The sequence below is a fragment of the Gasterosteus aculeatus genome, chromosome 16 (assembly GCF_964276395.1).
Source record: "Gasterosteus aculeatus chromosome 16, fGasAcu3.hap1.1, whole genome shotgun sequence".
In the NCBI taxonomy this organism is placed as follows: domain Eukaryota; kingdom Metazoa; phylum Chordata; class Actinopteri; order Perciformes; family Gasterosteidae; genus Gasterosteus; species Gasterosteus aculeatus.
Genome location: NC_135704.1, coordinates 12,056,126 through 12,080,414, shown reverse-complemented (window position 1 = coordinate 12,080,414; position 24,289 = coordinate 12,056,126). Strand labels below are relative to the sequence as shown.

The 24,289-nt window shown below is 45.8% G+C and overlaps 1 protein-coding gene across 4 annotated transcripts in view; it reads left to right on the top strand.

Moving 5' to 3' along the window:
- fmnl2a (formin-like 2a) overlaps positions 1-24,289 on the top strand; it is a 43,934-nt gene that overhangs the window by 12,329 nt on the left and 7,316 nt on the right. For all 4 annotated transcript variants that reach the window (XR_013453086.1, XM_078091144.1, XM_040201054.2 and 1 more), the window contains exons 2-17: positions 4,023-4,106; positions 8,073-8,153; positions 11,370-11,446; positions 13,479-13,562; positions 14,292-14,447; positions 17,172-17,280; positions 17,449-17,525; positions 18,190-18,283; positions 19,383-19,457; positions 20,699-20,809; positions 21,153-21,302; positions 21,545-21,646; positions 21,806-22,118; positions 22,256-22,438; positions 23,764-23,888; positions 23,986-24,188. Coding sequence is in view for 3 of the 4 variants with exons in the window: in XM_078091144.1 (XP_077947270.1) it covers positions 4,023-4,106; positions 8,073-8,153; positions 11,370-11,446; positions 13,479-13,562; positions 14,292-14,447; positions 17,172-17,280; positions 17,449-17,525; positions 18,190-18,283; positions 19,383-19,457; positions 20,699-20,809; positions 21,153-21,302; positions 21,545-21,646; positions 21,806-22,118; positions 22,256-22,438; positions 23,764-23,888; positions 23,986-24,188 (2,024 nt within the window). In the remaining variant the exon portion in view is untranslated. The remainder of the gene's footprint in view (positions 1-4,022; positions 4,107-8,072; positions 8,154-11,369; positions 11,447-13,478; positions 13,563-14,291; positions 14,448-17,171; positions 17,281-17,448; positions 17,526-18,189; positions 18,284-19,382; positions 19,458-20,698; positions 20,810-21,152; positions 21,303-21,544; positions 21,647-21,805; positions 22,119-22,255; positions 22,439-23,763; positions 23,889-23,985; positions 24,189-24,289) is intronic.

Here is a 24,289-nt window from a genome sequence, read left to right as displayed (position 1 = left end):
ACCCACTTATTATTATTCCTAGTGATGAGTTTTCTTACTATGAGTCACACGGCGTGCTAAAAGATGAGAGGCAGCAGATCAAAAACGTGTGTTCAGCAACCTGAACAATTAGCATAGTGCATCCTTACGGCATTTTTGAATTCTCCAAAAACATGTTTTTGGGATGCCTCCCTGGTGAAGGCAGATTCTTGGGGGAAAAAAAGAAATTGAAGTAAATCCTTGATGAGTACAAGTAAATAAAGGCAAGAAACACTAGTTTATCTCAAAGGTACTTCGATATAGTTTTGCAGATTCTTCATTCTCCTTGGAGCCGTGCATGAATAATGGATTCCTTACTCTTTTAGTACTTGGCTCTAACTTTTTGGCTCGTGCATTCAGTGTGTACCGATCGTGTGAGCCATTTGACGGCTTGCTCTTAGTTACTATGGCAACAGTTTTCCCAGAAAAGTGGGACAGCGGGAACGACCGTGTACAAGCGTGACTGGACTCATCTTGCAAGGTTGTAGCGGCTTGGGATCGGGTCTGTTTACACACGGATCCTGGTAGAATATTCCGTTCAGACTACAAATGAGAGAGCTTCTCTGTTTTTGTTAACATAGTCTACATCTTTTCACAGCGAGGGCACCTCAAGCAGGTCCTCCATGTGGCCTCTTGTGTTTGCTTTCATAGGCAGCTGTGCCGTGAAGGCTGTGCCTCCGCAGACCTCCTGGAAGGTGGTGGGCTTTGAGCCGACGCCGTCTATTTTTACTTTTTTTCTTTTTTAACGACGCAAGCGGCTGAATGGGAGGATACGCGCGCTCCCATAAGTTCAGTGCATATGTCACAGCCCTGTTGCCCCGAAGCAAGTTAAACATTTACGTTTATTGATCCGAGCAGCAGCTGTCTGATGTAGTATTCACACGTGTGACTCCTTTGGAGCGGTGACACGTGATCGCTTACGTTGATCTCTTTAAGGTTTAATGATCTTCAGGTTTCTTTGACCTAAACTGTAGCATGGAGTTGCTTAGAGTCCAAAGGTAGGATTCCTGTCCCAGCGCATACTCTGTTGATTCCCAAAGAAGTTCACTCCCTAGCGGTACAGATGTGTGCACAGCTGCTCTGGAGATGACACGTCAGGTTGGAGATGTGGGCGTGTTGAGACCCCACATTACACAGAGAGAGGCTTGGTCGCCCACTACCATAAATTAGAGTTAAATACATATATTAATCAATTAATATTGATCAGATCCAGTGTTTACGGCTTGTTTGTTTGAGAACAATACTGACGTACTACATATCTCGTCCCCGGTCACTGCGTGCCGTCAGGTGTCGGTGAAAAGCTGCCACTCCCTCTTGAACATGACCGCGTTAATGCCACACGGGAGCGGGCACATATTTCGACGCAGGCTAACTGGACGCCGGCGAGCGGAGAGCCTGTCACAGCTCATTAGCGTCGGGGAGGAGTGAAGGCTGAGAGAAGTGAAGCTCTTTGCTTTAGTTGGAGCCTCACCAAGCAGGAAGATCGTTATGCTCAGTGCGCCCACAGCGACTCTGCAAACCACCACCTAAATGCAGCACCTCCATCACCACCTCAAACCATCTGTCTCCGGGCCAACAGCTGTCCGATATCCAAGCATAACACAGACGTCTAGAAATAACTCTTAGTGTAACTTTTAGTGTAATGCAGTGAGACCGTTGGTGGCGCTCAGTCATTAAATTTCACGTTGTACTCAGGTGTCAGATTGTGTTTTAATTGGTTGAGAGAAGGAAAGTGGGTTGTAAGCGCCTGTCACATGGCTTTGCATCCAGACTGAGTCAATAGAGCCCAGTTCCTTGCAGTCAGCACAGCAGCAATCAGCCGTCTGGCAGCATCGGCTGAATACTAATGCCGTTTCCTGCTCGCTCTCGCAGAAGAGACGGGGCGGCTACACCCGTTCGCTTCTGCCAAATAAGACACAATTGCTGTGCTTTAAATTGATTTTGGTGCAGCTAAGGACATCAATAGATATTTTAAGCAAATTGTACTCTTTTATTAGGATCGAAATTCATTCTGCAGATATATTATAAAAGCTGTGGAGGACATTAAGTTGGCTTCATCAGTGTCTTTGGGGAAACAGCAAACACATACATAATAAATATCGTGTCATTATCAGTTAGCTTAAAAGTCTACAAACCAGGTTAACTTTTAATCCTAAACTGCCCCCCCTCCCCTGTGCCTCCCCAACATTTTCTCTGCATTGATTTACTTTTACAAATGCACTCTCTTAAAATGATGGATGATTGCATGGATCAACAGCGGAGCCATATGATAATACGCGGTATGAAAAATGAACTCCTAAGAAAGTTGCGGATCGGGCCGCTCCGTCAGTGTCACACTCGACGCTGGTATTAATTGCTCATGGAAATAGGCGGGCGACCAGTCTGCTCCTCATCCATCTTCCTCTCGTCCCCCCCCCACCCTGAGAGTCCAGGGGAGGAAAAGTGTGAGTGTGAGCACTGAATGCACACTGATAAATGACCCAGCACACCGCATGTGGAGAGGAAAGGAACCCCAAGCCGAGGAGGGCTGGGTGGCTCCGTTTCACCCTCTTTTTATTTCTACTCTGCAGCAGTGGAAACATTCTCAATAAAGCCACGTCTTTTAAAGCTGAAAAACTGCAGATGAAGGACACAAATAAAAGACTTGGCGTTTGTAGCCTTGACTCAACATCTTTTTAGCCGGCGAAGCACACACACACACACACACAATTACATGTTTTTAATATACATTGTCTATGTGAAATCTTTCTGCTGACATATTTGCTGGTCCTCTCCGTGCTGTAGGCGGTGCGATTTAAGTGCCGGTTAATTGTTTCATGCTTCTTTTGATTCACACTCGGGCGCGGTGAATCACAGAGGATAAAGAAACCAGTTGCGTAACACTTTTTTTGGGACGATCGGGGTTTATTTCCAGACACATGGGCCGGATTAGGTTTGTCCTGAACTACCCACTCTTTAGGCAATTGCTGCACGTGATGAAAGAGGAATACAGTGTTTGTCATGATCAGAAGAATAAGAAAAGGAAACCGGTTTTAAAGTACAGCGGCGACAAACATTCGCCCATATTATACTTCCAACCCAGTCGTTTTTCACTCACTGACTCGCGCTCTCATTCTCTCTTAAGTGCACCGGTTCGGGATTGCTGCTAATCTGACGGCGGTTAAGTGACTGCCGGGTACATGTGATGCAGTTATTCTATGCCGGGGGTCAAACTCGATGGCCCGGTTGTCAAATTCAAAGCCTTGACTCAGACGACAGAGCTTAGAGGTTTCTCCTCTCTGCGTCCGTGTCACAACTGAACCCTCATTAAGGAGACGCCTCCTTTTCCCAGCTCTGTTGTAAGGCTTCCTCCGCAGATATTTTGGGATTGTCTCATTAGGGGCTTTCGTGTGAACAATATATTTGGTAACTGGGCTGAGGGAAATGGAAAAATCTTGTTATCATGTTATCAAGATGTTTTAAGGTTTTGGATTTTGAATCCTTGACTGTTGGATAATAAACACAATAAGTAAAAGAACAAAAGAGAAGTAAGAAGTTGTTCATTGAAAAATCAACGACGTGGAACTGTAACTTAAAAACTAACGCTTTATATGTTCTCGCTCCAGACAGGAAGAAACAATTTAGAATACCGTGGAACCTTTCGCTTACTATTTCTCTAATCTATACATATCAGTGTTGAATGAGAAGATAATATCTAAGCAGAGGAACCCAGACATCAGTTCATGTGCCATTGTCTGGTTCTCCATTAAATCTCTTGCTGTGGATTCTCAGACATTGTGAATGTAAATGAAAAATGTTTGAGCAGATCAGCTCTCTTTTTATACCAGTTGAAGAAACACGCATCTCAATAATAATGATGGACAACTCTCTTGCGTCCCTTTCCCTCCTGTGTGTGTGTGCCTCATTGCTTTTTTTAGTTAATCGATTTTTAACGGACTCACGTGACGGAAGCGGTTTCATTATCCACACCCAATTAACTCTTGATCTTTTTTTCTCGCTTTCAGAGCTCGATGAATCTTCCTCCGGACAAAGCGCGACTGTTGCGTCAGTATGACAACGAGAAGAAGTGGGAGCTCATCTGCGATCAGGTGGGCATCAATCTCTCGTCCGTGTGATACGGTGACACCAAGGAGAAAATGTGCAATGAATTGAGTTTAGCTTCACGTCGTGAGCCTTTAAAGTGGTGAGTTATTACACTCACCGGGCCTTTCAGACAGTTTTACAGAGTCATCCTGTATCTTCTATCTGTGTCTACTGATGATGTAATGTACCGCGTGTCAGTGCCACAGCACACACGCTCCGCTGGCCTGCCTGGAGCCGCCCTGTCGAGGGAGCAAAGCGGCGCGGCGGGGGCCCGAGCATCAGTTGGCCGGTCAAAGCACTCACTCGGGCCATTGGCGTCATCTCTGGGCGAAGGAAGTAACAGAGGGTGCACGTCGTGCAGCGAGCCGGGGTCTGATCCCTCCACTCTTAGCCCGCAACCTCCTCCGTGCCAGAGATTTTTTTTTTTCCCGCCTCTCTGAGCGGAGAAGAAAAACCGAGACGAGATTGAGACCAACCGCCCGCTCAAACTGTATTGATAGCCGCTGACCCAGAAGGGGACGGTGCCAAAGGGAGCCAAAGGATCCCCCCCCCTGATGACCCAGAGTCACAGATCCTCTTTCAGTTGTCATTTCAGGTCTTTATGTCCCCTGGCAGACCTGAAGTGAAAATAGTCGGTTCCCTTTTCCTCGTCAGTGAAGCAGTTTCGTAAAACAATTCCTGTGATTCTGTCACCAGAATCACAGGAATTGTTCTGTCACCAGAATCTGTCACTGGAACTGTCACTGTTTATATTTACAGTGACAGGCATCTTGTTTTATTGATCCTCTCACGCCTATCTACTGCAGGTTTGATGTTTCCTAACTACGCAGCATCATTAGTAATTTGCCATTTGATTAAGTGCCAGAGAGAATCCCTGTTGTGTATTGGCAAAGTCCTTCGACGTCTTTGTGTCTCTTGTTTTACGAACAAGCACATGATAGCACCTGCAGCTCCGAGAGTAAACGTTCCGTCTCATAGCTGCGGTCCAACTTTTTATGTAACCACAGCAACAGTGGTGAAGGGAAGCAGAGAGGCAGACGGGTACATTTGCTTTGCAGAACAAGCCCTGCAAACTCAGTCAGAGGTTAAAATATATTTTTCTGGCAACTATAAGAATTCATCAAATATGGAGGATGCTGTTTGTGCAACATGTTTAAATATCACAAAGGTCAAAGTCTGGGACTTTTCAGACCTTCATAGATCATGCACTTAAACATGTATACATACACAATGAATGGCAACAACTGCTGGTTTCCACACCTTTCAAATATTATCCTCACCACCACTTCCAGACAAACTCTTTTACGTCTGTTTATCACGATACAACTTGTTCACGTGTGCTTCTAAAACACAGGCGTGCTTTTAATGATTTAGAGTCGCGCTTCATATATTTATTGGCCTCCATTCCTCTTTTATCTGTACAGCACTTGTCAACCTTTTTATTTTCCATAATCACAGATAATTCTTTAGCACAGAAACATTTAAATAGGGTTGAGACGTGTGAATGCGAGCTCTGTCTCCTGACGCCACTGTTGTCTTACCTGTTTTTCTGAGACAGACTGGCAGTGATGAATGTGATGCTTCTGATAACACACAGTTATCAGATTCTATCTGATCTCAGTATCTCCTCAAAGAGGGCGGTGCAAAGCTGTGCAATAAATGCAACCTTTTAAGAGTATGTCTACACTTTCATAAAATAGTTTTTACTTTTCAGCTGTGTTTTTTGTGGAGCTCTTGTGTTGGATTTCTGTAAGTCTGCTTCCCTTAACTACAGGATACAGACCTTCTAAATATAAACAAAGCTTTTGTTAACTGAAAAACTCACCTGTCACCTCTCAACAAGTCATAGGCTTAAAATAACCAAAGAATGTAGATGTAGAATGTAGAAGAAGACGGGTTGAAAGAAAGTTGTTGCACAAAAAGAGTTAAAGTGTGACATCACGTTCAGTTGGGTTATCAGGTTTGTAGTGAGCACAAAAAAAATGTACAGCCAATTGCAAACACATCTTCACCGACCCTTGCAGACATCTAAGGCCTCATGTGATCCAGCCAAAGATTGATAGTGCCGTGAACAATTCAATTCAATTCAATTCATTTTATTTTGTATTGCCCAAAATCGCAAATTTCAAATTTGCCTCAGAAGGCTTTACAGTCTGTACACATACGACATCCTCTGTCCCGAAACCCACCATCGGCACAGGAAAAACTCCCCAAAAAATGACAAAACCCTTCCAAGAGGGAAAAAAGGGAAGAAACCTTAGGGAGAACGTCAGAGGAGGGATCCCACTCCCGGGATGGACAGACTACAATGGATGCCATGTGTACAGAATGAACAATGTATAATACATTCAATTCCTATGACAGAAATGATTCAAGTAATTGTGAGTAGTAAGCCAGGCGCACAGCAGGACCACTGCAGGGGCAACCACCATCAGATAGAACCACCATCAGATAGAACCACCATCCACAGAAGCCTGTGGGGAGGGAGAGCACAGAGACTTTAGGAGAGGGTAATGTTGGTTTACGAGTACAGTGATATGATTAATATCTAAAATAATAATGATGATGATGATGGCAGCAGCAGGCATCAGCAGGGCCACGGCAGGTGTCAGGACCAGGGTCCAGAAGGAACTACGATCTACGGAGACCTGCCAGGGGAGAAAGCACAAAAAACTCCCGGAAAGAAGCTGAATTAGTCATGTGCCTTAATAAAACGTGAATCATTGTAGAACGAGAGCGTGAGAGAGGAGCTCGGTGTGTCCTAAGAAGTCCCCCGGCAGTCTAAGCCTATAGCAGCTTAACTAAGGGCTGGTCCGGGCTAACCTGAGCCAGCCCTAACTATAGGCAGAAAGGTGAACGGAGACAGAGGACGAGGACAGGACATCCCTGATTCTAATAAAAGTAGTTTATGCTTTGGTGAGGGGAACATGTGCATTACATGCATTGTTAAATGGGGGACCTCCTACTGTACTTTCCTCTCAATGTGAGATCCTTGTGTAATCTGGTGTGCATTAAAAATAAAAACTGGATGATATGTAGCAGCATGTTGCCTCAGTCGGGAAGTGTCTTTGTCCACATTATATGAAGGACACCTTTCTTCCCTGGCACGCTCTCCTCTGAACCTCTGAACCATTCACGGTGCCGTGGTGCTCAGCCTGCTCCAAATACTGTTCCCCGCTCAACTCACCATTCCAAATCCGCCACTAATCTCTTGTATTTATATTTACAGCACAAGCGAGAGGGGATTTGAGCTAAAACCTGTTCCTGGTTGTGACACACATGAGACACGTACACACGCAGCCACACACGTTTAGGCACAATCCCCAAGCAGGTGGTGCTTTACAGCACATTGAAACTCATCACGGTCTTCCACTGCAGGATCGTCGTGGATCTGAGGAGTTCATCACAATCATGCTCTCGTCTAAACTGTCAAAACTATTGATGAATGAAGAAGGGAAATATGTTGACAGCTCATTCAAATGCTATTCTCAAAATGAACTCAATTATTGTTGTCTGGTTTCCTGAGCTGAGTAATGCTGATCAGTCAGATTGTTGCCATACAAAGGTGTGTCATGTCCTCTACAGAAGACACTCCTGTCTCTTAAAGTGGAAGAAAAATCAGTTTCCCATCAATTGAAGGATGACTCATTGTTATTTTAATGTTATTTACTTAAAGCCTGTCCGGGTTTAATCGGATGGCTTTCCAACAGTTGTGCTCATTCTGCCAACATACGAGGCTTATGAGGGTGTGTTTGTTATTTTGTTTTGTCTGGCCACAAAACCGCTGCACAACTGCCTGAAATTAAAGCTTAACTTAATGATTTTAAAACAACTGTAACTTCTGTAACTTTGTTTCAACAAATGTCTGCAGATGTTTGACTCTATCTGACATCCTTCTCTTGTCCTGTGTTCCTCTCCATTTCGCTCGTCTCACTCTCTTTTTTTTCTTTCCCCTCCTTGTTTTTTGACAGGAGCGATTCCAAGTGAAAAACCCGCCTCACGCGTACCTCCAAAAGCTGAGGAGTTATCTGGACCCTGCAGTCACAAGAAAGGTGAGCTCCATCCTGTTCCACCGCCGAGGCTTTTCCTTCCTTTCCTGATACTCCGCTATCGCTTGTCCGGGATGTCCTTCGCAGCCGGGGGAGGACCGCACACACGGCTTCTCGGGGCGGACAGCTTGGGAACTTAAGTTAACAGTCAACAGTGTGGCTTAGTGAGAAATAAGACCGTTGTTTATGTGGAACGCCCGGCTTTGAGGAACCACTGCCCAGTTGATGTGTCATTGAGAAACTGAATCCTAACCCACCCCATGTGGGGCCCGTTGTGTGAGGGAAAAACACACCATGAGTTACTTGAGGACAGAGGAGAGACAGATGTCGCCGACGGAGGCTGTCCGTTCCTAATCATTCCTGCACTGACGTTGCATCGCGGCCGCGAGATAGTGTCTTCGACGTGATAAATATGTTCTTAGGTCATCGGTTTCCCCGGCTGCTTGCAAGGGAGCTTGCCCAAGTGAAGTCTTCTTTTTGGCCCGAGAGAGCAGTGCTGGGAGACCAATCTCGGTGATAAACAAATTAACCAAGAGGCTCTGCCAGAAAAACAACAAATTGCTGAATAATTCAATTGGCGCTGACTGGAGTGAGGATTTTACATCACAATACGCCAGCCAGAGCAGCGCGAGCGGAGCTGCAGTGCCACACAAACAGAACTCCAGCCAGTCGCAGCACACAGAGTTGTCGACTTGCATTTTCTACTCCTACGGTTTGATAAGAGAATGCAAAAATGTGTCATGCTGCTTATCCCGTGTGTGATATCATTCAGAGCGTCTTTATGGATGGTTCTCAAATGGTGTCAGTTGGCTTCCTTCCCCAGGGGTTCAGTATCTTTACTTATGTTCCCACACCATTAGTGCATTACTTCTTCTTCTTTTTCTCTTCCAAAGAGATAAAATGTTTCCACATATTTCCCAAGATTAGAGACGTGGGCTTGTAAGCAGCAGGGGTCGTTATATAAGTATTCCTCTTTCCTGCTTCTGCACTTACTGCTAAAGTGCTTTCGAGCAAGGCATGTCCAACTGCCCCATGGGAGACATCCGTTGGCCGTCAGTATGTGGAACGAGACCCTCTTGCAGATTTCCTCTCAGTAAGAGATTTGGTAATAATTGGAAAGGATCATTTCACTTTCTGAAGGTAAGAGGAGTTTGACGCCACTCCCATGTTCGTCTCGTCCTCCGGTTTTCCTTCGTCTCAACTAACTTTTTTGTGTTTTTTTCAAGGAAATAGTCTCTGGAGGTAGATGTTGAGCAAGTTTAAACCTCTCTGGGTGTAAACACTCAACGTGTTCACATCTGTGAACAGATTAAACTTGGGACGACTTTTTCGAGACACGCAAGCCTCTTTTTGTATACCCCTCGTTTTCAGAATGACTCTGTATTTTGAAAAATCCTCCTGCTGGAATTGCTGCCTCTGCCTGTTCCTGGCATCGATCTAAGACTATAAGCAGACAGGGAAACAGGTATTTCACCAGAGTAAAGTGAAAAGGGCAGATGAGAGGGAGGAGGAAGCCTAAATAATGGGGAGGTTTTAGAGGGGGAGACAGAGATGGACGTAGAACAAGAGAGACAAAAAAAGGAAGCACGAGCGAGAGAGCTCCGTGGAAAAGCAAGAGTTATGGGGCTTCTTTCTACATTCCTGCTTCATCCCCCTTTTCTTCAAACTCAAAACAATTGCACCTTTGTGTCGCTGTGAGAGAGCTCGAGGTCATTGCCTCTGCTTTCCATAGGCAGGCGCCGGTGCATTCCTCCGGGCAGCTCCCAGCCAATGAGCAGCCGAGGAGGAAGAAATGCAGTCCGACTGGTCCCCGAGAATGTATCAGCCATTGATTTGTTTCCAGCGTGACCCCCCTCGTGCTCGCGCTCCCCGAAAACCTCCCCTCCCCGCCCCTCCCTCCTGTCCACACTGTCTCTCGTCCCTCACTTTCCCCTTTCACTGCTCCCCCCCACCTCCTCCTCTTCTTCCTTTCCCTTCATGTCGTCCTCACCCCCCCCCCCCCACCGTCGGCTCCTCTCTTCCTTCCGGCTCTCTCTGTGTTGCAGCTGGTAGTACTTAAAGTGTGGAGTGTGTGGAGAAGGAGGGGTTGCCTCTGGGAGCCTTCGCGGTACCCCTGAATATGCTCAGCTCTCCACACAAACACACACAGGGCTCCTCCCTAATAAAAACACTCTGTTTCCCATCGGCCAACGTGCCAAACACACACCGCCTAAGCCCAAAGACCCCGCGGACTGGAGACAGGGAGAGACTGACGCAGAGGGAGAGAGACCCGAGCGATGGGAACAGCTTTCTTTCCTGTGGATGTGTTAATAACAGGCCGGGCTGAGCTCTGCTTCCACCCTCAGACAAACGCGTCATGGAAATTGGAATCTGGTCCTGGACCAGGTCCTCCAACTCTGGGTGGATCCTCTTCTTCTGACTGGAGCTGGAAAAATGTGCAGAAAACCCCTAATCCAAAATCAAAAAATATTTATTTAATTCATCAATTAATTGTTTGTTAAATGTATAAAAAAAACATGTCTTTCCTAGTTTTCATAAATCCCAGAGGACATCTTCAAATTCCCTTTTTTTATATTATACATTTTATATTTATTACACAATCCCTCTCACCCGGGATTCCTCTCTCCTGTTAAATCAGCACTGGTCGTTCTCGTTGCTCCTCTCGTTGCTGCGGTTGCGTAACAGCCTGAAGGGCCTTTTGTTTGTTCGGCCTTGAGGATCACCTCCTATCAGGAGCCCAAATGAAAGAAAAACGCTCTTATGTTCCGTCGCTTTCTCTTTGATTTACTGGCAGTCCAACCCTTCGTGCACGCCGCTCACACCCGTTGCATCTCTTTCAGCGGTAGCCACGGTAACCGGACGGAGAATGTGTTTGTGTGGCCGCTGGCTCTGACTTGGCAGCTGACCAATGAGTTCACTCCATTTGATTGCGGTGCTACCGCGAGGGACGTCTGTTCGATATAAAGAACACGTGTGAGCAAACAAGATAACGGGAACTACTCCATGTTCACACTTTCCATTGAGTCGGCTTGCCTTCTTCAGAAGTAGAGGGTCCACTTAAAAATCTTCAAGAAACCAACCCAATCCAAACTCTTTATTCTGTATTTGTTGCACAACTTTTCTTCAACCAAAACATGACCGGACTTGATGATTTATAGTTTAACTGGTACGATGAAATATTAACTTCTCCCCCCTCCCCTCCTTTATTTCCTTCCACAGAAATTCAGACGGAGAGTTCAGGAGTCCACTCAGGTCCTGAGAGAACTGGAAATTTCGTTGCGGACCAATCACATAGGGTGAGTCCCTGTACGACGGCGAGAACCCGGTGCGGGTTGAACGTCCCCGACCGTGTTACAGTAGATTCAGCGGGAAAAGTTCGACATTCCACACGGAGACGCAGACGTCGACGCTATCCGCCACCACCATCCCCCATTCTTCTCAGTGCTCTTGCCCAATATCACCCAGGAAGCCTTGTGGCACGGGAGACGAGATGAATCCATTGATTGTTTGAAGCGGTTACCATGGGGACGGCCTGTGGAAGAATTTTTCATTTTTCTCGCTGCCCGACTTGATACGTCGGCGTTTCCGTGTGCTGACCTAAAGACGGCCTTATTGTAGATGTTACTAAGGAGATCAGGATTGCACAACAGAGGCATTCATGTGTTATCCCGGAATGGCAAGCCTCAGCCTGCTGACGGTGATACGTATTGAGTGTTGTGCAGTCATCACCAGGGAGAGATCAATATCTCAAAGAGCATCACGCAATCTCAGGGTTTAGTGTGGCTATGGATTAAAGGGTCTGTCTCTTTGATTACAGACCCTGATAGTTGAAGACCGTGATGTCCACTTGACCTTTTTAACTACACATTTTCAATTCTGAGTCCAAACCTCAACGATTTCAATCATCGCATAGACGACGGTCATTCCCACGCATTTAGACGCGAGGCTGCTGTAACCTGAGACATGTTTAGGAAGAGCTGCAGCAACAACAACCTTGGTGATGAACCTAACCGCTTTACCCACCGAGCAGCACACGCCTTCCTTCCATGCGACCAGCTTCTGCACGCATGGTTTCAGCACAGTGCATTGATTGAGGCCCAGGAGGACGAGGTCTAGGTGGAACTAGCGTCCACAACAAAAACAAAGAGTGGTGAGCTCTTTGTACACATACATGCGTTTGCAGACTCTCAAATCATCCCATCTCCCGGACAACAGCGTCTCGTCACAGCCAGAGACCTTGTCCATCTGCCAAAGCAGTTGATTGTTTACATGGATTAATCCCTTATAGAGGCCGTATGTTGGTAAACTAGATTACATGAATTATCTACCTAATCTAGATTAGACAAAGCATTACCATAACAGCAGAGGGACAGGGAGATAGATTGAGATAATAGAGGGGGGGGCAAGGGAGCAAGATGTCACCCTACTCAGACAGTGAATAGCTGCTGCTTCTTTTCAGGTGTGAGACAGGGGAATATATCACCATGCCGGCTGTGTATAATGGGTGGATTGTCCCCGCGTGAGCGCGGCTGAGGATAACCCCGGCTCCCCGCCTGCCTGCTCCTCACATGTTGCTCATGAATGGGAGGACTGTTAGTTAGTGTCCTGCAGTAATGATTACCATGTGGCCCGACGAGCCCTTTCTAAAACGGGACGGCCCCCACCAGGCACCTCTTTGCTGGACGCTCTCTTACTCGGGGCCCATGCCGTCGAACCACAGGGGAGCCAATAAAGAAGCAGCTAGTGGATTTTTAAAGCAGTTTAACCTCACACCTTCATCCACACAGTACCGGCACTCAAAAGCCTACACGCGCGTCATTATACTCATGCAATCACCAGTGAGAGGCACTCACATGGGGAGCGATTCAAAGTGATAAAATAAATGTGTGACTCTGAGAGAGAAATTTAAGGGAGAGTGATGTGAAAACATATGTGTAACAAGGTCAGGTACGGTCACAGCCTGCGTAGGATATTATTATACACTATGTACGATGCAAAAATAACAATATCCAAATGTCATTTTTACCTGGTCTGTGTTTCTATTCGATAAAAACATAGGACATTGAGTTTAGCGCTGCCCATAAACTATTAAGTATGTGTTGGTCTTTGTTTCCAGATAACAGACAAAATAATATCAAATTCTTCTGTTAATCATAACATGTTTAGTTGTGGTTCTCAGACTGATGAAAGTGAAGTGTTGTAAAACCTGTTTGTGTTTCTAACTGCTGATCCAAGTATAATTGAACGTTTGCATCTTTTAAAAAAAACTCTTTCACTGATTTGGATGAGAGTCTGTGTGCTGACTCACCTTTGTCCATCTCTCCTCAGGTGGGTGAGAGAATTCTTAAATGAGGAGAACAAAGGTCTGGACGTGCTGGTGGAGTATCTTTCATTTGCACAGTATGCCGTCACGTAAGTCGCTCGCAGTTCTTTCTCTCTGTACCACCACATGTTATACGCAGAAGTGACAGCTGGCATAATGCTGCTATTCTGCATAGCTGCTGATGCATCACCACCAGCACCGCCAGCACCCGGGGCCCATTGCTGACACATTGGCCCTGTGTGTTCCACCAGCCATATGCTTCTATTCATAGATTGATGGTGTGGTTATTAGTCAGTCACAAGGTCCTTGTTCTGGGCCACAGCGCCCCGCAGTAAAAATGTTTAATTTGCGTTCCCCACTTGCCCATAAGTTATTATGGTCTGTCCACATAATGGATGGTTGGTCGTAAAAGTGTTTTTAACCTCAGTCCCACCTGAGCAACATATGAAAGTCATGAAAACGACCATTCTAAAAAAACGTGAATAGATCACAACAAAACTTTCAGCTCTTTCCAAGTACCGAATAACATGAGACGTTTCATCCATCATGTCCAAACGCCAAAACAGAAATGTTGGCGGCAGCACTGAAGTTGAACACATTTTAAACTCTGCCAGCACTCTATAATACTGAAAGGGATGTTGACTCAGCTTTAAAGATAACTTTGGTAATAATTAATCTGGACCCTATTTTCCTCATGATTTAGCATGTTGAGTCACTAAGTAAGAACAAACAAAAATAAAGTGCAAGTTATGTGTTTTTTTTTTTTAATTATTGTTCACAAATACTTCTACTGGCTTCTTGTTTTCATGGCGCAACAGGTTTGATGGGGAGTCTGCGGAGAACGACCCAGAGGCTGTTATGGATAAGTCTAAACCCTGGAGCCGTTCTATAGAAGACCTGCACGGAGGAGGAACCCTGCCCTCCTCCATCACTGGGAACAGCATCACACGCGCTGGCCGACATTCCACGATACGGTAAAATCCACACTAACACTGACGGTTAACAGGAGTCACTGCTAACCACGTGTCAACGGCTAAATTTGCCTTTCAGTTCATTTTCTTCCCCCTGTTCACGTAGTGTTCAGACTGGGACAATTGCGGTTGTATGTTGAGATTATTTTTGAGAAGTCACACTTTTCATATGATGCTTTTATTTAGTCACGAGGTCTGTAAGACTTTAAAAGCTTAGGACCCATTTCGGCGGCAGGAGGCAAAGACCTTTTTGTGTGTGGATTTGTGGGATTGAAGCCCGGCTGGTTTTTGCACATGATTATGACACACGACTGACAATAATCTTTCCTGTGACGGACAACGCAGCAGAAGGAACAATCTTTTTTATGGAGCAAATCTGTAAGCACAGTGGATGTGATTCACAAACCCATGCTAATATTTGCTCTGGAGCACAAATCCTTTTCAGTGTACATGCTTTCTCTAATCCGCCCCGTCGTTCCCTTCATGTTTCAGTGCAGCAGTCGCCCTGATTTCTGTGCCTTTTAATCTGTAATAGCTTGAACTCTTTACAGACAAAGAGCATTATTGATATAAGGAGGCACACGTCTCTTCAATATTAGCCTTGCATGATAAGCTAGTAAGTTGTTTTGAAAAAAATATATATTGTTGTGATTGTTTTTTTCTCTTTTCTATTTCCATAAATCATACACATCATAGATATGGAAGGCGTGTCCTGTTCATAGAGCCACACCCATTACCTGTTCCCCTCCAGATCTTCTTTCATCCTCATTAACATAATTTAATTTGCGACTCATTCGCCGATATTCCATTGTGCCATAACCGATTCTCGCTTTGCTTCTGTACCTTTGTATCATCGGCATGTAGAGTTTGTTGAAACCGGTCAGAGTGTCTACTGACTGCGTCCTCTGTTCTGTCTTGGTGTCCCTCCGTAGTCATCTGCTCCTCTGTCTGCCCGTCTTCGACAGCAGGCAGGTCTTGGGGTCTCTGACTTTGCTCGCTCATAGTGAGCTTTCTACAGCTTTAACCCTGCATCCCTTCTGCCTCCCAGCCCACACACACACAATCCCCCTGCCTCATTGTATTTTATACCTCCCTCCTAGCGCTGCGCAGTCTATTTGTCCCGCTGTCCATGTCGGGGATGTGAATTATTTGTACTGCCAGTCTCCCCTCCAGCGCTGGAGACTGAATTCTCTCCTCGGAGCAAATGTTTTTTTCTCCGCTCCGCATTGTTCTTGTCTGTGTGCTGCTTGTGTGGCTCCCTGTGCAGAAGCTTGCCGTGTTTTGATGAAGGCCTCGTAAAAAGCAAGAGCTGTTGTTGTTGGTGTTCTGCTTTCAGGTAGCCCCCAAACATCTTCTGTATCATGGATCCATTACGCTATCGATTTTGCTGTTTGACACTGATTATGAAGCATTTGCTTTAGTGATTTTATAAATTCTTAAATTTCCATTATACAGAAGCTCTTTGTGCTTTAAATCAGAATAATGGAAGCTCATTAACTGCATACAACCTGGTGATTTTTTATGTGTCTTCTTCAAACTGCCGTCTTGAAGGACACCAAGCACGCTGGGCTGTCCAAAGTGCTCTCAAATGAGACGGTATGGAGTTTGCTAGAAATCCATGTGCTAGACCCTCGTCCTATAGTTATGCTGTAGTTATAGTTGTGGTGTTTTGATGTTGCTCTGTGCTGTTTGTTTTTTTAGAAGATGCTCTGTTGTTTGTGGTTGGGCCATTTTGAGAAATTAGGAAGGATTTTGCTTGTTTTTGTGTTTTGTAAAGACAACGGCTGTGAGCTTTCTCCTGCTGGATAAGAATCCACAGCACCTCTCACCTCTTTTCTTACTCCAGTTTCTGATGCCCTGTTTTCTTCTGAGTCATATTTGATTCAGTTAGTTTGTGTTATGTAAGTTGAGTAATATCAGACCAGTCAAAGAAGGTCAATGTATTGCGCTTTCATTGTATTACGCAATCCCTTATCACAGCCGTGGTTTGAGATTAAGGAGTGTATTTACTCGTTTCCTCCTTTATGGAGCCGCGCCTGGAGTTTGATGTTCCCTAACTGGTACAGAAGACCTCGATCAACTCCATTTTGGAGATTTCTGCTATGATACGCATCTCATTTTACAAACACACACACACACACACACACACAGATGCCTGCCTGTGACTCACACAGGAGTCACGCCTTTAAGCACAGGAGCTGATGCAAATTGTGTGTGTCTAGTTTGTGTGTGTGTGTCTATCAGTAGCCTGGAGACACATTTCTCCTCAGAACTGGTAACCTTGTGCCAAAAGTCTGCAAATAAAGTGTTTTGCTCTGACCTGAGTCGTAATGCTGCTGCACCAGCTTTTATCTTTGTATGGTGAGAGCTGCGCAAGGAGAAAAGGTCCCCCCCCACACAAAGCTGCACAATCACTGTGCTGCATGCAAATGACTGGCTTCTATTGTGCTGGCTGTAAGTGATATCTCTGTGAAGGACATAACATTAAAACAAAGCGGGAGTTCCACGGGCCCGTGCGAGGCTGTAGATTATCATGTATATATGGTGGCTTGGCAGTTTAACAGCCTCGCTATGAGAAGGAGGTGGAGGCTCCATCTCAAATGGCATCCGTTTTATTATTCATCCGCTCACACTTATTTGTGTTCAAAAACTCACAGACTAAACACTCGTTTCAGTAAAACACTCTCCTATTACCGCTAAATTCTTTTTCCTGTATTTCTTTTTTAGCAACAACACTCTGCCGAGCCGGAGAACTCTGAAAAACTCCAGACTGGTCTGCAAGAAAGACGACGTTCATGTGTGCATCATGTGCCTGCGTGCCATCATGAACTACCAGGTCAGCCTTCTGCACTCCATACTCTTATTATTTAACTGAAGCCAATTCAATTCACTTCACAGCTAGTTCTCTCTGTTTTATTTGATATGCAGAGGAATGCTCCTCTTCTCTGTTAATTAGCTTATTTGTCTCCATCGTTCTCTCTCTGGTTTGTTTTTCATCTCCCAGTATGGCTTCAACTTGGTCATGTCCCACCCCCATGCTGTGAATGAAATCGCTCTAAGTCTCAACAATAAGAGCCCAAGGTAAGTTAAAACCCCAAACTGCAGATTTTTAAGTTGCTTTTAGGAGACCCAGGAGATTGAAATCTAAGAGACATTTTGAGCCTCACAAATGGCGGTACCTTACCAAGACCGAAACCCATGATGGAACATTCAGAGCACAACTTTAGCCTCAGTGCACCTGCACCGTCGGATCCAAAGTGAGTGTCTTTGTAGCTCAGGGGCACACATTCATTCCAGCGGAGGGATCAGGTCACCGCTGGAACACTCCACTGCCCACTGAGACCAGAAGGACTCACTTCCCCTGAGTGGGGCTGTGTTTTCATCTGTTTGCCCAGAGGCTCAAACATTTGCTCAAAAGTGAATGTGAAACCACTCCGCATCACCTGTCACATATCGTCTCATCCAGGCAGAGAAATCCTGCACACACACACGCGGCCTGAAGTATTCATTTTTTATTACTGCCTTTTTAATCCAATGGATAAGATGACAACTTTGAGCACTTTTTTTTCCTCTTGGGAAAGAGGTTATTTGAAGTTTGTTCAAGTATTTGATTAATATTTATAAACATATGAATTGTGATAAACACCATATAGATCCGTACTACACAGCCGTTTCAGCGTTTGTAGGATCTTTATACCTTGTCGTCGGGTAACCAACAACCATTTATTTCCTCCCCGTTTCACAGAACTAAAGCTCTAGTCTTGGAGCTCCTGGCAGCAGTTTGTCTTGTGAGAGGAGGCCACGAAATTATTCTCTCTGCGTTCGACAACTTCAAGGAGGTACGCGCCGTCTGGAGAGGGGAAGTGGGATCTGAGGAGATGTCCTTGCGTTTCAACTGTTCAATTTCCAACTGTGACTTGGCTCTAGTCATGAGCTCCGTCAGCAGATCACTCATTAAATAGCCTAAATAGCACTAACTTGACTTCTGGAGAAAACGGTTACATGCGTGTTAACTAGATCTCAGAAATGTTAAGAAAAACTGATATAACCAGTCAGCCTTGCCTGCCCCCTGTGTGCCTGGGCGAGGTATTCTGGCTGCCTAAGAACAGGGTAGTTTGTGATGGAGTAGGCGCCAACAGCAGCCCCATTTCACAGGGCACTAAATGGCCCGCAAAAAAATCGTCCGACTGCAGTTAATGCAATATTTACACCCCTGAATGAAATATTGAGTGTTGCTCTCAGCGGCTTCGGCATTAGTGGGAGAATAAGGCTTTGGGAGGAGACGCCGCTTCCTTAATGAGATGAAAAGTCGTGTCATGATAGTTTAGGCTGCTGGAAGCATTTGAGGACTCATTTCTGTATCTCTTTGCCGTGTGAACGCAGTTTTCAGTTGTTTTTCTCTTTAAAGGAAGAAAAGGCATCATTAGATACTTTTTGCTGAGTTACTTTGATGTCCCATGTTTGATGAAAGGGCTGCAAGTTGGGAGTCGAAAAACATGATTCAAAGGTTTTTGGGATATGAACCCCTCCTCTTCCTCTCTGCTTCCTTCTCAAGTCTTCATCATGCTCCATCTCCCTCATTGCCCTCCAGATGAACCATCTGAACTGCACAGCATCTCTCTCTCTCTCTCTTTCTCTCTCCACAAGCAAAGATGCACAGATAGAAGTATATGCATATTCAGTATAATCAGTGAACAGTGCATGGAGGGTTCTGCAGGGTTCTTAATAATAGTGACGACTAAAGAGCATCTCTAGTGTTACTGTGCACGTGCAGCACCAAAGTTTGCGCCGAGCTTGGAGTTTTGGGGTTTGAGGCACTTGTTTGTGTAAATTATTAGTTGGTGGTATTTATTTAAATGAATAAATACAGCAATTTTCAGTTGCTTGCTGTGTCACGACTGCAAAAAATAAAATAACTTTGAAGTTGTTGTTCTGCAGGTGTGTCTGGAGACGCAGCGGTTTGAGAGGCTAATGGAGTATTTCAAGAATGAGGACAACAACATTGACTTTATGGTATGTTCTCACACACGCGCGCACACACACACACACAAACATGACATCACTATTGAAGTCACAAGGGAAAGGGAGATGTAAATTTAGGCGTGTTAAATGCCGTAAACAACAGCAGATAAATACACTTATATGAAGTTAACAGACTCTCATCAGTAAAACAAACCCAATATATACGCTCGGCTTTCAGATGAGATTCAATGTTACATGGTACATTCATCCACACTGTAACCATTCAGGCTCCCTCATGTGGCCCATAGGGGTTTAGCAGATATAATAAAAATAATATCAAAACTCCTGAGACCCGACTGTCGGTCCCGATCCAGTATTTGAGAATGATTGCATTAGAGGCAGCGGTTAGTTTAGCAACTAGCACTTTTCAGCTGGTTAGGAAATATGGATCTTGTATATTCTGAACACTAATGCACATATTTTAGTTTCGCGTCCAGATCAACGATACGCACTATTATACGCACTATACACATGAAACTATCAAGGAACCCTTGCCGAGTCGTTCATTTCCAGTCGAGTAGTGCTTATTACCTGACAGATGAAAATAAAAGGTACTTAAGACCAAGGAGTGCCGGCGGCGCTGACAGTATTCAACGCGTGTCACTCTCACCGTGTGTCACTCTAGGTGTCTTTCGTTGCTCTGAAGCAAAGGCTGCACGTGCACGTGAGTGAAAACCACCAGCTGCTGTGTTTCAATAGCGGTTCAATAGGACCTCTGTCACTTGCTGGTCCGTCGCCTGACAGCAGCACTAAAGCAAACAGGCTTTGTCAAAGCTGCAGTGTCGCACCGAGAGAACTGAGCTTCTTCATTAAGCCCGTGTCAGGGTGAGAAGTGTGTACATAAGATACTGAGAGGAGACACCCCTCCACCCCCCTTGACACAGCCGCTGATGTGTTTACACAGGCTCCCATGAGGCTGCCGATGGAGTTGAACGAGCTGATCTTGTTCATTTGTTTTTTCAGATCCACACTTAATCTACCAGATAAGCTACTCTGCCAGCAGAGCAAGCGCAGTAATGAGGATTTATACAGCAGTGCAAGCCCTATTAAAAGGAATTAGATGTGAGCATGAAGCCATTTCATAGGAATACCAGGCTGAACCTGAAACCTGCTGCGAATGACTTCATTAAGACCTATTTATGTGTTGTCAGCGGGCACGCGCAGAGTACATTATATGCGGGGTTTTGAAAACATTCCAGATGCTCGTTCACTGTTTCTCTCTTATTCCTCAGGTGGCCTGCATGCAGTTCATAAACATAGTCGTGCACTCGGTGGAGGACATGAACTTCCGAGTTCACCTGCAGTACGACTTCACCAAGCTGTGTCTGGACGACTACTTAGACGTGAGTACAGACGTGCCGCTGCAGGAGAAATTCCCAGACTGACCGAACCCTGAATGCAGAGCTCAATTTAGAACACAGGTCTGGTTTATGGCACCCCCGAGACAGCAACCATAGAAACGCAGTCGATAATGGATTCTCCGTTCCTTGAGGGGGAAAAAAAAAATCTGTCAGTTCAGTGAGTCCTTGTCTCCCGGCTCACTGCGCAGGTGAGATCAATGCTGGCCTTTGGGTCAGAGATGTCGGCCTCATGCGTGTGAACTGAAGAAGTAAATGTCTCCTCCCTCTCACCGCCTGTCTACCTCGCTTTTTTTAATCACTGCATTTCTCTTTGCCTTTTTTCCAGAAGCTAAAGCATACAGAGAGCGATAAGCTGCAGGTTCAGATCCAGGCCTACTTGGATAACGTGTTTGACGTGGGAGCCCTACTGGAGGATGCCGAGACCAAAAACGCTGCCCTGGAGCGCGTGGAGGAGCTGGAGGAGAACATGTCGCACGTGAGTGCCCTCAACTGCTTTTTCTTGTGATGTCAGTGTGGGATTTGCTATGATCTCCACTGATCACCCAAGACTGGGATGGAACACTATATATGGACTGAATGTGGACACACATTCTGTAACTTTTAAGCTTTCATTATTTGCTGGAATGCAGATTTAATTTTATCTAATGTATATATACATCACTGCATCATGTTGAGTCACCGTGTTGCCCCTTTACCTCCCCGCTATTGTCCTTGTAGATGACAGAGAAGCTGCAGGATACGGAGAACGAGGCCATGTCCAAGATCGTGGAGCTTGAGAAGCAGCTGATGCAAAGGAACAAGGACCTTGAATCGATTAGGGTCAGACTCCAACTCTGATATTCACATTTGTCCTTCAAGTATTCATTGAAGCACTCAAAGTCTTCTGCAAACTGTTTCCACTCTCATGCCATAAATCCACAAATATTAATCCTTCTACAACGCTTTACTAACGACTCTCAACTCACCTCGTCGCCACAGGAAGTCTACAAAGACACCAGCTCGCAGGTACACACACTGCGGCAGGTGCTGAAGGAGAAGGACGAGGCCATCCAGCGACAGAGCAACCTGGAGAAAAAGATCCACGAACTGGAGAAACAGGGCACCATCAAGATCCACAAGAAGGGGGACGGAGACATCTCCATCCTGACATCGCCCTCCTGCGGCGTGGGGGGCTTGCCAGGTGCGCTGACGGGCGGAAACGTCGCAGCTGTCACCCCGAATCACGTGGGAGTCGCCGCTGACACTCCGCCACCGCCCCCTCCAGCCCCCCCGCTGCCAGTGAACGGCACACGTAGGTTTAATAATCGTGCAGTTCATCGGCATTTAACTGTTAATCATAAAAAGAGAGGAAACGGGAGGGAATGTGCACAGTTTGTTATGTTGCGTAGTACACAATGATAACAATGAGGCATCTTTCCTGTCTCCTAGTGTCAAATGGACATTCGTCAGTGACTCCGGCAGCTGCAGCTCCCCCGCCTCCACCGCCTCCCCCTCCGCCGCCGCCTCCCCCTCCAGGGCTAACCTCGCATCTCTCGGCACATCTGCCTCCTGTAGCGCCGCCGCTGCCCGGCTGTGGGACGCCCACAGTCATCATGAACTCCGGGTTAGCAGGTAAGGTCATCTGATGGGGATCGTGTTTCCGTTTCCGAGTTATATGACAGCAACTCCTCCTGGAAGCCGCACAACTATCTATGTACGTAGGTTGCTCCAACTTTTTTGTCAAAAGTTGTTACATCATTCCCAACTGAACGCCCGTCTTGCAGCTGCTTCACGGTAAAAGTTTTCCAGTTGCTGGGAGCGTGATGGAAGCGTAGCGAGGAGGACTTTCACTGGGAAGCAGCTGCATTTTTGAGATGTAGAGACGTGTCACAACAGCGTCAGATTAAACGCCCGCTCTCCTCGTGTGTTTGAGATGTGCATGTGTACGCTCTGTCACTAACTCTGCCAACTTCTTAACGATTTGTCTCTGGATTGTTTCTTTTTCTGCCAACCAGAGGGACCCATCAAACTTTTCTGTAGGTTCTGCTTGTCGTGTTTGGTGTGTTTTCCCTTCAATGTTCCCTTTTCTATCACAAACGCCACACATTTGGAAAATGGTATTTTCATTCTCTGAATCCCAATTAAAAAAAACAACAATAATTTCAATCAATTTGTGTAATTCAAGCCTTCTGGAAGTAGTTCATAATTGTTTAATTTTTCTCAAAGACATTTTCTTTTCTGTTTGGCAGCAAATGAGTAAACACAGAATCAAAAAAACAGTTTACTGTGGCTTCGAGGATTCTGTTATTTTAGCTCTCACAGTGAGACTTCAACATTCGGATGATCTTAAACAACAGAGAAAATACCACGTTTCAATATTATTCACAATTTACCGCACTGTGCTGTACACTCGTCTTGTATGTGTGTGTCGGTGTGTGCACGTCGAATGAAGTATTGCCATATCTCAGTGTTGCATGCTGGGAGACAGTGAGCTGCTGTTGCAGGCAGAGGATAGAGAGTGGGAGGCTTTGTGCTGTTTGGCCTCTCGTGACGGCCTCATCTGTCTGTCCCTGCTGACACCTCGTCTCTGTGACTGAATCAGCTGCCACCTTGATGTTCAGCTCCGGTAAATCTGCCCAGGTGGCCGCAAATAGCCGTAATCTGGCTAATGAAGTGTGTTGGCAGGCCAGAAAGGAAATCCTCCTTGTGTGCCCCATTTACTGTAAAGCACGTACAAACTTTGGCCTTGTTTCTCTTGCCGAAGGCGAGCGGGCTTCACTCTTGTTTGTGTGCTTTTTGTGAACTTTAAAGTTTAACAGCTTGGAGCAGATAGCACAGTCATATCCGTGATGGTCAGAGACTCCTGTATTCCCTTTCACCCGTTTGTGTGAACGTGGCCGTTCGTCCTCTCACGGTGGAAAGGGACGTGTTGCTAACTCTTCTGCTTCCCCTTCAAGCTGTTAAGATCAAGAAACCCATCAAGACAAAGTTCCGGATGCCCGTCTTCAACTGGGTGGCCCTGAAACCGAACCAGATCAACGGCACAGTCTTCAACGAGATTGATGACGAGAGGATCCTCGAGGTAAGAGTCTTCCCCGGTCCAGCCATCGTTCACTTCACCTTCCGCCTCATTTCAACAGTGATGGAACACACATCGATTCCTTTTCTGCACCTTCAAGGACCTAAACGTGGATGAGTTTGAGGAGATGTTCAAGACGAAAGCTCAGGGCCCAGCTATCGACCTCATCTCGAGCAAGCAGAAGGTCATCCAAAAGATGCCCAACAAGGTGACGCTGCTGGACTCCAACAGAGCAAAGAACATGGCCATCACACTGAGGAAAGTGGGCAAGACTCCTGAGGAGATCTCCAAGGCCATTCAGATGTGAGTCTCAAAATAAGAGTCCAACACTTTGATGTTCCTGCATGTTTTCTATGCACGTAGAACTGTTCCTTTAAATGTACTGCATGATGAATGTCTTGGAT